Source organism: Neolamprologus multifasciatus, chromosome 17 (assembly GCF_963576455.1).
Source record: "Neolamprologus multifasciatus chromosome 17, fNeoMul1.2, whole genome shotgun sequence".
Classification (NCBI taxonomy): Eukaryota; Metazoa; Chordata; class Actinopteri; order Cichliformes; family Cichlidae; genus Neolamprologus; species Neolamprologus multifasciatus.
In genome coordinates, this window is record NC_140455.1 from 4,228,682 (window position 1) to 4,240,921 (window position 12,240).

At 42.4% G+C, this 12,240-nt stretch overlaps 1 protein-coding gene across 1 annotated transcript in view; it reads left to right on the forward strand.

The window, feature by feature from the left end:
- Positions 1-234: 234 nt before the first annotated feature.
- The window catches only part of mpped1 (metallophosphoesterase domain containing 1), a 93,482-nt gene continuing 81,476 nt past the window's right edge, over positions 235-12,240 (forward strand). The window contains exons 1-3 of the mRNA XM_085139000.1: positions 235-421; positions 6,171-6,525; positions 10,367-10,548. Coding sequence (XP_084995126.1) covers positions 6,347-6,525; positions 10,367-10,548 — 361 coding nt within the window. The 5' untranslated portion in view covers positions 235-421; positions 6,171-6,346. The remainder of the gene's footprint in view (positions 422-6,170; positions 6,526-10,366; positions 10,549-12,240) is intronic.

The window sequence follows — 12,240 nt, forward strand, 5'->3', positions numbered from 1 at the left end:
GTGTGAGAGTGTAGACAAGCGGTCACATTATTGTATTATTGTCGGCTCTTTGCTTTACAATATAAAGTGCGTTGAGGAAACTGTTGTTGTGGTGGTTTAGTCCTGTATAAGTAAAACTGCACCGAACTGCTTCCTCGGGTTTTCTGACCGGGAATGAGTCAGTGGTGCCGCACGCAGCTGCTCTCGGTCCTCCCTCCTTCCTCTGCTCCTCCTCGTTGTACCGCTCACCGGTGAAACACAGTGGGCCGGACTGAGAGGGCGAGAGAGAGAGGCAGAGAGAGAGAGAGAGGCTCTGCCTACGACGCTGTGCCGGTGCACCACGGGGTACGCATTCAAACTGACCAGCGCGTCTCTGTGGCAGCGCAGACACTCCTCTCTCCACACCATCCAACACTGAGCAGCCTCACTGCGACTGAAGCTGGTAGGTAGACTCCTCTTTATGTTACAGCTCTGTTTACAATGCTGAGACAGCGGAGCAGAGATTTGCCCCGAACCCGCAAACCGCGGCATATTCTCGGGTTGATCTCAGCCCTGATGACAACCTTTCCTCTCACCCGGCTTCGCGGTTGCAGGGAGCTTTAGATATATATATATATATATATATATATATATATATATATATATATATATATATATATATATATATATATATGCGTTCATTTACGTCCCCAGATGTCGCGTTTTCCAGCGGCGCTCACCGGAACGCTTTTATGGTCGTTCATACTTGACAGCACCGCATCCAAAGGGCAGTTCAGACTGAAAAGAAGGCTGATAGCGGAGCTTCCAGGCTCCACGTGTGAGAGGGAGACAGCCGGTGCAGCCTGTGGACCAAACGGCTGAAAAGTTTCATTAGAAGTCAGTTACTCGGTGTGCACGGGCACCTCTGCAAAACGCGCACGAGGGCGATCATCACAGACGCACTTTGAACTTTTCACCTGATTCCTAATTCAAGTTTCTGCCTGCAAAACGCTTTGCTGAGACAAAGTGAGCAGGAGCGAATTACAGGTGAAAAACGCCGCATTAAAAGAGAAGTTCATCGGCACAGAAATCCGTGTGGGTTTTATTCTCTTGTATTTTTCAGCCTTGGATTGGAAATTTCTTCCAGCCGTCACCAAATTTCACAGAGCCGTGACTCCAAATCAGACCAACACCATCTCCAGGCTACGCGTAAAACAGATAACTGTAATTCAGCGACACACTCAGATGCACTTTAATTTTCTCTGTGTGTCCATACGTAGCAGGAAACGGGCGAATGAGCAGAGAGGATCGGCGCACGGTCTAATGTGACGGTCGCTGTTAAATATGACAATGTCCCCATGAGGAGAGCGCATCAATCAGACGTTTCTGCATTTATCAGCCGCTCCACTCACACTACTGATGGATCCGTGTGAGCGCTGCAGGGCTTCTCTTCTCTTCTCTTCTCTTCTCCAATTACCAAATAGACTAGGGGCCCATACAGTGGAGATAATAAAAGCATTGCAATTCTGTTATGAATTCAAACAATGACAAACAAATTGAGCCAGAAAAATAGTAAATAGCACATGTATCTATTTTCACAGTCAACTCATCAATTTTTGCATCTTAATTATTCCTGTAAACTGTGATCTTCGCTGCACGACAGTATTCGTCTTGTCACCAGAAGTCTTGACCCTCATCTTTAATCAGGCGACGTTGTCATCACTCAGACGATCTAAAGGCACTTTTGCAGAGAACACAAAAATCCTGAGCTGATGAGTTTTGGCTGGAGGAAATGTTTTTTTCTGTTTGGAGTCTGTGAGTGAAAACTTGTGAACGTGTAAAACAGATTGTGTGGGCTCGAGTGTGCACAAGTCCTTCTTCTTTCTTGACCCCCCATCTTACAAAATACAGGAGTTCTTTGTTAGGCTGTGTGACCAGTTTCTCCTCTGCAGTGTGTGCTGAAAAACAGCGCACTTTAAAGCACAGACACATTTTGGGGTAGTGCTCCTGAGGTAAAGTACGCATAAACAAATCAATTTAAATTTTTTAAGGAATTCATGAAATTCATTTACAGCTTTTATTTTGTTTTAAACAAGATTTGACATCACAGAGAGGTGGCAGATATGATCTCTGTGAGATTTACAGCTAGTCTGTTAAAATTCAGCACAATGAAGCAAAAGAGAACATAAATGTACACAATTAGAAATCATGAAAAAATGGCACCATTATTTCTTAAAGTGACAGGAATCCACTGATAAATTCAGGCTAAAAACAGAACAATGTTGCAACACTGACGACTGCTTTTATTGCTTTCCTGCTTTCCTAGATATGCTTGTGTGTTGATGTTAGCATGTTTCCATCCACCTTTTTCACACACAAGTTAAATGTTGCTGTGAGCTGGTGAAATGCAGCAGAAGAAAACTCGCTTTAAAATAACAAAGGACTCCATGAGAAACATTTCCAGAGACAAACAGGCTGTCCACACGGAAGTTGTCTCCAACACGTTGTCTGTCTCGCGGATGTCTGATGGAACAGATGTACATTAATTTTAATCAATACGGCTGTCTGCACTGGCATGTAAATGTTTAAGCCTGCGCTCAGACTGAATGTAGTGCTGTGTGAACAAATCAGCCATTTTATTCATTTAATGAAACCAAAAGTCTCGTTTAAAAGAAACGAAACAAAAAACATTGATGTTCTCATGCAGCAGAGCATGTCATCTAGGAAGGCCCACCGAATGCAAATAGGTGTGTGTAAGCTCACCTTCCTGCTAAATTACTTTGTAATTGGAAAACTGTCTGAGTAAAAGACGACGCTCTTTCCTTACGATAGCTTTCCAGAGCTGTACAGTCCTGTCTCTGTCATAGCATCGCTCAATTACTCGTCACACTGATACCAGCAGGCGCGCACCATTTCAGCGCCTCACACTCTTTTAATTTCAGTGTGAATGCCCTTAACTGCTGTGATTGTGCGTTCAGCACGTACGAACTCACTGTGGGCCAACATTTCCAGTGTAGGTACAGATGCTTCTTCTAACACGCTTTCATATTTAAACGAAAGACAAAATGAATTTGTTAAGCTATGTGTCAGATATAGTTTTGTTTCAGAAACCTCCCGAAATCTGAGAGATTACTGACCTGCTGATGGCACCAACATCAAATAACAGCAGCTAAGGTTGAGCCATTATTCTGATAATATTGAGATAATGGTGGCATTTATTACCATAATATGATTCAGTGACACTGCTAATAATATCTTAAAGTAATAAATGAATGGCTGATTAAAAGCAGCCAATCCCAACACATCTGAACAGTGCAATACTGCAAATTACTTTCAAACAGCATGTGCAAAAATAGAAAACATGGGTAAGTTAGGTCAGGAGATGGAAGGTGATTTTTCTGACAGGTAGCACACTACAGACAGGAAGTAGTCCCTCGCTTAGATGAGGTGCAGCCTGTGCACACATGACACCTGCTTACTTGTAATATTCTGACATGGACTCACTTGGAGGTCATGCACACTTTGTATTAAAGAGCTGTAACCTGTTAATCTGCAGTTCAGTTCAGGGCTCAACACAGCATTTAAGTGTGTGGAATCAATATGCTGTGTTTGGCTGCAGATTAGCTGGTGTAGCGCCCCCATCAGGTCGTAAGAGGAGGTGACGTGGTATTAGAGCATCATAGTTGACCTTTGGCAGAGAAATCCAATCCAGGCCTGTATCCTGTGACTTCCCCGTTATATTCAGCCTCTGGTTCGATTTCGACACCAAAATTAATTAAATTCAATTCAATTCAATTTATTTATATAGCGCCAAATCACAACAAAAGTCGCCTCAAGGCGCTTCATAGATACAGAGAAAAACCCAACAATCATATGACCCCCTATGAGCAGCACTTTGGCAACAGTGGGAAGGAAAAACTCCCTTTTAACAGGAAGAAACCTCCAGCAGAACCAGGCTCAGGGAGGGGCGGGGCCATCTGCTGTGATTGGTTGGGGTGAGAGAAGGAAGACAGGATAAAGACATGCTGTGGAAGAGAGACAGAGATTATTATTTGATTTGGTTCACAAATAAATCACCACTTGTGTTAATATTTCCGCTCCACCATGTAGTGGTTAACAGTGAAGAAATCCTGATCCGTTTAATAAGTTGCCGCCTTTCTGGAAAGATTTAGGAAATGCAGTTATTTTCACAACTGCAAGAGTTCACCTAGATCACCACGGGCTGTTTAAATCCCTTAATCAATCGATCATATTATTTATTTATTATTTATTAGCAATGGATTAAACGCCCTAATTTTACTCGTTTTCGAGTAAAATGAGGGCGCAGGGCGAGCACAGGCTGGTGTTAACTGTATATTCAGTCGTCGACTACACGATTGGACAGCTGCGTCTGAGCCCAGTGTGTTACACTCTCAGCATCTGCTAATACATTCCTGTCTGACACTAGCAGTGTGAGGGATTGTCACTGTCACATTTATAACAACAGAAGCACATTAAAATATGCACGCGCAGGCCTTCATACACATCAACCTGCGAATGCGCACATGTGCTGCACACACTCCTGAAACACATCCACTGACCACCATGCTGGGATTTGCCCGTGACAAACAACCGGGGTGTGAAGTGTGTATCTGTCACGTCGGCGAATGAGGAATCGAGATGGCACGCCGACATCGTGCGGCAGTCCAGACGGACTCTGCCAAAGCAGCCTGTCCCCAAATTATCACCTCCGTCTTCCAGCGTCTCCGTCGTCTCGGCACCTCTCGGCGGCTCCGCGCTCTCCCAGCAGTCGTCAGAGCCTCTGAAAAATGAGCTGCGGAGTTAAATCTGAGCTTTAATGGGCGACACGCACGGGGAGGTCTCACACGTCAGGGATGGGCAGTGAAAGGAAATGATCAGTTCACTTCATTGTTGAAAAGAAAAACTGGAATGAAAAGAACAATGTAGCACACGAGAAACCTAAAGAGCATTTTTAATTTAGTTTAAAACACACATTTGTGCCCAAACACACGTTTGTCATTTAGCTTCTCACTGAACTGTTTGTTCTTTATAACCTAAGATAACAGATAAACCTTTACGTGTAGACACTGTTGTGATCTTTGTGCGTGCCTCGTGTCTTTCAGAATTGTGCTTTTTATCATCCATGGTTATAGTGTAACTGTGATTTAGTCTACTTTAAGCTAACTGCAATCTTACTTTAATAGTTATTATTTTTACCCTATTAAAAAATAAAATAAATCACATTCATAAGACACAGTATAGGTCTCGGTTGTATTTAGCTGCCAGGAGCTGCAGCTGGTGTCCAGTATTGTGTGTAACAGCAGTTGCTCTGAGCCATTTAAGTTCAGTGTAGCCGTGCAGCCAGCTGAGCTCAGGTACTGTTCACTGTGCCCTTTAAATGGTCCGTTGTGATTTAAACCCAGTCTAAACCAGCAGGTCCAACTCCTGTTCCACCACCTGCTTTAGTCATGGAGAGTTTTTTGGGACCCCACAGACACAAAGAGGCAGCGTCACTGCTAACTGTGCCATTATTCCATAGTATCCTTGGATAGCAAACACTTGTTTGCTGCTGTGCTAATCTTCCACAGCACGTTTTGTTTAAATATTTGATAACTGTTCAGTTCAATTCAATTCAATTCAATTCAATTCAATTCAATTCAATTCAATTCAATTTTATTTATATAGCACCAAATCACAACAAAAGTCTCCTCAAGGCGCTTCATAGATACAGAGAAAAACCCAACAATCATATGAGCCCCTATGAGCAGCACTTTGGCGACAGTGGGAAGGAAAAACTCCCTTTTAACAGGAAGAAACCTCCAGCAGAACCAGGCTCAGGGAGGGGCGGGGCCATCTGCTGTGATTGGTTGGGGTGAGAGAAGGAAGACAGGATAAAGACATGCTGTGGAAGAGAGACAGAGGTTAATAACAGATATGATTCAATGCAGAGAGGTCTGTTAACACATAGTGAGTGAGAAAGGTGACTGGAAAGGAAAACTCAATGCATCATGGGAATCCCCCGGCAGCCTACGTCTATTGCAGCATAACTAAGGGAGGATTCAGGGTCACCTGGTCCAGCCCTAACTATATGCTTTAGCAAAAAGGAAAGTTTGAAGCCTGCAATGATTCTTTTTTCAGTTATTCAAATAAGGGTTCTCCTACAAATACGTCATGCGCCAAATTGCAGCTCTGCTCTTTTGCATTCTTTGCAGGTGCAGAAGAAGAACGTGATGCTGTCTCCTCAGGTCACTGGGACTGTGTGTGCACCAAGGGTTTGAACTCGTCAGCAGCCTCTCATAAGGCAGGGACAATCCACCCACTGTCCTAAAGCAACAACAACCAGCAGCTACAACTTTGCACTCCTCCATCTGCTCTGGTCCCCAGCACCATGGCCTTCACCCTGTCAGAGATCATGGCAGCAAGGCGGCAGCAGTCGCAGGCTCAGTCACACTCACAGCGAGGCAACAGGACCGCTGTGGAGGTGGACGAGTACAGCACCAACCCCACTCAGGCGTTCACCTTCTACAACATCAACCAGGGACGCTTCCAGCCGCCTCACGTTCACATGTGAGTAGATGGAGATGTAGCTGCTGGTAATCATGGAGCATCCTGCTGTCACTGAGAGTTGGAGCTCATAAACATTTGTTGATATCTTTGTTTGTTTATCTTTTAAATTGCACCAACACGCTGTGTAACAGAACTGTAGAGATAATGATTTATAGTTCAGAGTCATGTCTGCACAGAGCTCTGTTTGTTGGGTTTTCAGGAGACTAATAATAGTATTAATAATAATAATAATAATAATGATAATGTCTAATTAATAGTTTCACCTTTAATACTTTTGAAATGATTAATGTCAAATAAATACAAACAGTTTGCCGTTGCTCAGACACCTGACACTGATTTTTAATCTGCATCTTTAAACTGTTTTTGACCGTTTGCATCTCGTGTGCTCCTGGAACGATGCATGTAAATTAATATCATCCCTATCTTTGCATTTATGAAGCTTCTTCATCTGTTGCCATGGCTACAGCTATTTGTTGTAATGCCAACTTGAGACTTCTACCTCAGCAGAGTGATTTATTTTGCTTTTTCCCCTCGAAAAACTGAAAATAAATTGCAAAAAATTATTTTTGAATTTTCTTGCAATTGTTTTATAGTTCAGGCTCTAAAATAACATGCAGGAAATAGTTACTGGAATTATTAATAATTTTATTTATTTAAAATGTAAAATAAAATTCAATATTTGAAGTTTAAATAAATTATTTACATCACGCAATATTTTGCAAAAAATAAAAGCCTTCCAAGTGTTTTATATGTAATGTGAATCTGTGCAGACGCAGACGTGAAGTCAGTCATTGCTGCCTCAAAGGGTCTTTATAGTTTATGCTAAGCTGGTGCTGATCAACCAGCAACCTGCGAGGCTGCGAATGGAAACCAGTGCAGAAATGCCAAAAACAGTGCAGGTGTTGCAGCTCCTCTAATGGCCACTTGTGGCTTGGTCAAAGTTATTATTGTTATTATCTGACACATGATATCACTGTGTCGCTACAGCCCATCCAAGGATATTTAGTCAGTGAAATCTGAGGATTTTATCAGTCTGTAGCTTAGCATTGATCAGCATGCTTTTGTGACTGTTTGCAAGCTTGCAAGGCTGCGACTGTTGCACTCAATCACGTGGTCAGTATATTGTCACTTCTGGCTCCAAAAAATCAACATGGCAGCAGCCACGGAGCCAGAGGAGTCATGTCATCTGTGAGACGAAATCCCATTGGCCTGTACTGGGAGGCTTTTATAACATAGATTGTCTCTTTGTAGATTGTAGGCTAGTTTTCTACTTTGAATCCAAAAAGGATGATGTGCATTTATAAGTTCATGAAAAACAAACCATGCATATGTGAACTTATCCTACAATAAGCTCACTTTTTATCCTTCTCCCTAAAATGTAAAGCTCTGTCCGTCCTGCTGATTATTTATATGAATAACATTAATTATGAACTTCAACTTAAAAAGTTCAAAATGTAAACACATAAACAATTAAACTAATGCTCAATGTGTTAGTCTCATATTGTGTCTTCAGACACAGGTGATCCAGTAAAACATAAAGATATGAATGTTTTAATGTGGCTGAATTGAATTTCTGCTGCACTTCAATATTTGGCCAGCGGTGCCATTTAATTATAGATTTAAATGACATCATTACAGCTGTTCAATAAATGAGTAGACTCTGTAACACGTTCTACGTTCAGGTTAGAAGAAATCTCCTGAAGCTAAGAAGCCGTGCACGAACACTTCTTTCATAACAAGAGCATCAAACTGCAGGACGCTGCAGACAGCTGCAGGATGCTGCAGACAGCTGCAGGACGCTGCAGACAGCTGCAGGATGCTGCAGGACGCTGCAGACAGCTGCAGGACGCTGCAGACAGCTGCGTAACTGCAGTTCCAACCAAGTCAATCAGAAGCTTCAGATCGCGCCTTTGTAAGGAATCGTCAGTGATCAGTTTTTGAACATATGTAGGATGTTTCTGTGGCGCTCTTCTGAAGCTCTGAATCCCTTTTTCTGCCCTTGTTTATATTTAACGGTAGTTTTCATTCAGGTGTGATTGCTGTTTCAAGATGCAGCACTAAGAAACCGATGGGGAAGAGTTTTTGTGTTTTAAATATCCCCGACTAGAATTAAACTTAGCAGAAACATGCAGACCAGAGGTGCGAAATACCCCCATCCTCACCCATCAATGGCACTCTTAAGTATGTAGCTTATAAATGTCAAGATATGGTTTCTTGTTTTTTAACATTGGGGCTTCAAAAGACAATAGCAGTTACTTTTTGACCACACAGATCAAGTGTTATATAAATGTCAAAAGCTGACATTATTAAATGGCAAATCAAGGCTAACACTGATTTGAAGCGCCACATCTAAAACTCTACTATATTACTTATAGAAGCAACTAAAGGGGGTGGTTAGATCAAACCAAAATCTTCCTCTTTTGCACTCGGCCCACCTTGGTTGGAGGAAGAGAGGTGAGCATGACCCAAACACCTTCTCTGCAGTCAAACATGGGGGTAGACAGGACGACTTCACTGCATTTAGGGGCCGAGCACCTTACCTCAGCCAGAACACTGAAGGTGGGTCGCGGATGGCTCTTGAGGTCTACTGGTCTAGCCTCCAGACTTCAGTCCGACAGAGAATCTGTGGAAGGAGGTCTTTGAGTTGTAAAGCGACATCTAAGAAACCTAAAGGGCTTGGCCTCCTGAAATGTCTGCAAATCTACTGATTTCTCCATCAAGTACCAAATCACATTGTCCTTGGGGATCAAATACTTATTTCACGCAGTGAGATGCTCATTCAAGTTTTATGTAACGTGTGTGTTTTGTCTCTCTCGTCCTCCCATAAACCTTTGACAGCCTCTCTTGCAGTTTTAATGACGGGTATGTCAGTCTATATCAATAAAGCTGCGGCCTGCCGATCCGGGTGTTTCTGCGTAGCTGCACAGGCACAAATCCCCCTCACTGACGTCTGATCCAGACATTTCTCTATAAACAGGCGACAGAAACTGCTCAGCTCGAGGGCTCCTCCTCCCAGCATGTTGTCAAAGCAGCACATTAACTCTAATAACCCCCTTTAGCTACCTTAGATCAGGCTATTTATAGCACGACTATAACTGACCTCAATTTTGCTTGTTCGATTTCTAGCTAAGCCGTGGCAGCAATTAAGTCACTCAGTCTATTTGTGAGCTTTAGTTCAACTTTTTATATAAAATCACGGACTCGAACAGTCGTGTGAAGAGATCCTGTGGAGCTCCGTCACTTTACAGCATCGTACATTTCAGTCCCATCAGTTGTGCTGTATTTTTTATGAACCCTTTTGTATTTTATTACTTTGTGACTCGTTTCTTGCTGGTTGTGTTATGTGCATGTGTATCTGCTTCCCTCTGAGCCTCATCTTTTTCTGTCTCTAGTGGTATGGGTGGAGGAGGAGGAGGAAGGGCTGGGTGTTAAGGTACCTGGAGGAAAGCTCACTTAAGTGGGCCACGGTTATTCACCAGCTCTCCTTCTCCCCCCCAGAGACCCCATGGATCTGCACACTCACTGGAAATCCCACAGGACTCTGCTCTTTTCTATATTTGTGCTTTATTCTTTTTCTATCTCTGCACATTTCTGTTTCTGTGCTTTTATTGTGGCCTCTCCCTCCTTTGTGCCGTCTCTTGTTTCCCCATCTGCCTCAGTCTGTGGGGATGATTTTCTGGTGGATACTAATTCTAACTTTTTTCATCGTCAGCCTCTTACCACAGAGACTTTACATAAAGCATCGTTGTCCCTCCTGCTGTTTCAGTACACCAGAAGCTGCAGTGGCCCCGTTTCACATCCTCACTTCCTGCTTTCTTGTCTGTTCCTTTTCTTGTCTCAGGGTCGACCCGATGCCTCACGACACCCCAAAGCCACCGGGCTACACACGCTTTGTGTGCATCTCGGACACACACTCCCGCACTGATGCCATCCAGATGCCGTACGGGGATGTGTTCATCCATGCTGGAGACTTCACCGAACTGGGACTGCCCTCTGAGGTCAAGAAGTTCAACGACTGGCTAGGTCAGCAGTTCTATGTGTTTAGCTGTCTGTGACCTTGTGATAATATCCTAAACAAGAACGAACTTCTCAGAGAGTATTTTAATTTGATGCATGAAACTCTCTTTTTAAAAACAGCTTCCACTTGTTTTTGGAGCTTTAACTTAAAATCAGAAACTTCCCTGATATTGCTGACCATTTTTAAAGCAGTTTGTATCCTTTCTGCATAGATTTGAGTTTCTTCTTGTTGAATTTAAAGATTAGTGATTTGAGTCAGCTTATATAAAACCTCTGAAACAACAAGATGTATTTGACAGACCAGGTTTGTGGCTGTTGAATTTCTCGGACATGTCACAAGAAAACAGGAAGCCAAAGACGAAAACTTTGGTAAAAGTATAAAGTTAACCCATTAAAGCTGGTCGGAGCGGGCACGCTCTGTTTTGCGTAACCATTTTTAAATCCCGGTAGCTCTGCAACCACGTGAGCTAGCGCAATAATTTTTTTGCATATGAAACCGGAGGAGTTGTACTTACATCTTATGCCATCAGCTTGTCCTCGGTCACAGTTTCCTTCCACATATAGTTTTGCAAAAACTGCATAAAAAGCACTTGCAGCAACAAAAACATAATATTCCAGAAACACGCTTTGCTGATCTGATCAGCTGTACATAACACTTCCTACGTTGGAATAGACGTCAGCTCGAACTATCGCATGTCCGCCATGACCTGCCCGAAACCGGAAGTGACGTCATTTTTGCGGAAATTTAGTTTTTTTTACCATCAAGGCCTCATGAGCCTATACTGGTGTTTTTAAAAGTTATGTTTGACTTTATGACTTTCTATGTCGTTTCTGGGATGCTTAGGACTCATATTGCTGCTGGAAATAGTTTATTTTGATGCATATGCTGCTTTTTTGCAAATTTGCATTATAATATTTATTTTCGTTTTTCCTGCAGTATATAAAAATTGGTGTATTCCAAAAATGAAACTATGAAGACACTCAAAATAAATTTCCTGTGGTGGGAAACTATTTTGTGCAACTTTTTTGTATTTACAGTTTTGAGGGATAAGCCTCTTAAATTTCTCTAACTAGAAATATATGTTAAAAAACAAAAACTATTTTCAATTTTTTTGTAGTTTATTGCACTTTTTTGCAATTTATGTAATTACTATGCACTTAATGCAGACATATTATTAAAATCTGGGCTGTAATAGTTGTATTGATGTATAGCAACTTGAAATGCTCCCAAAAATGGCTCCACAGCATGTAAACATATAATATAAGCTCTGGCGGACTTGGTTCTATGGTAGGTCTTAAAGGGTTAAGTGAGCGTTCAATGCGCTGAACATGAAGCGTCTTTGAGACGATTTTAGACCGTACTGAAAAAACCCCATTAAACTAAAAACGTATGCTGTGCTTTGGGAAACTGATCGCTGTAATATAAAAGAATCCCACATGTGATTTGTGGCAAACATGCAAAACCCACAATATAGTGCGACGTGGCACAAAGTGCGTCTGGTTTGTGTTACACTCCTCTTGTACAGAGGTTGCACAGACAGTTTGAACGTACCCTTGGGTCCCGACAAACCCGCTGAGCCGAACCAGCCTGGTTCTTTCACCGTTTCTCAAACAGCACAGAAACTGAATCTACTTTTAATATTTCACATTTTACACAAATGTTATTACGCAGCAACAACCTGATACAACTTAATAACT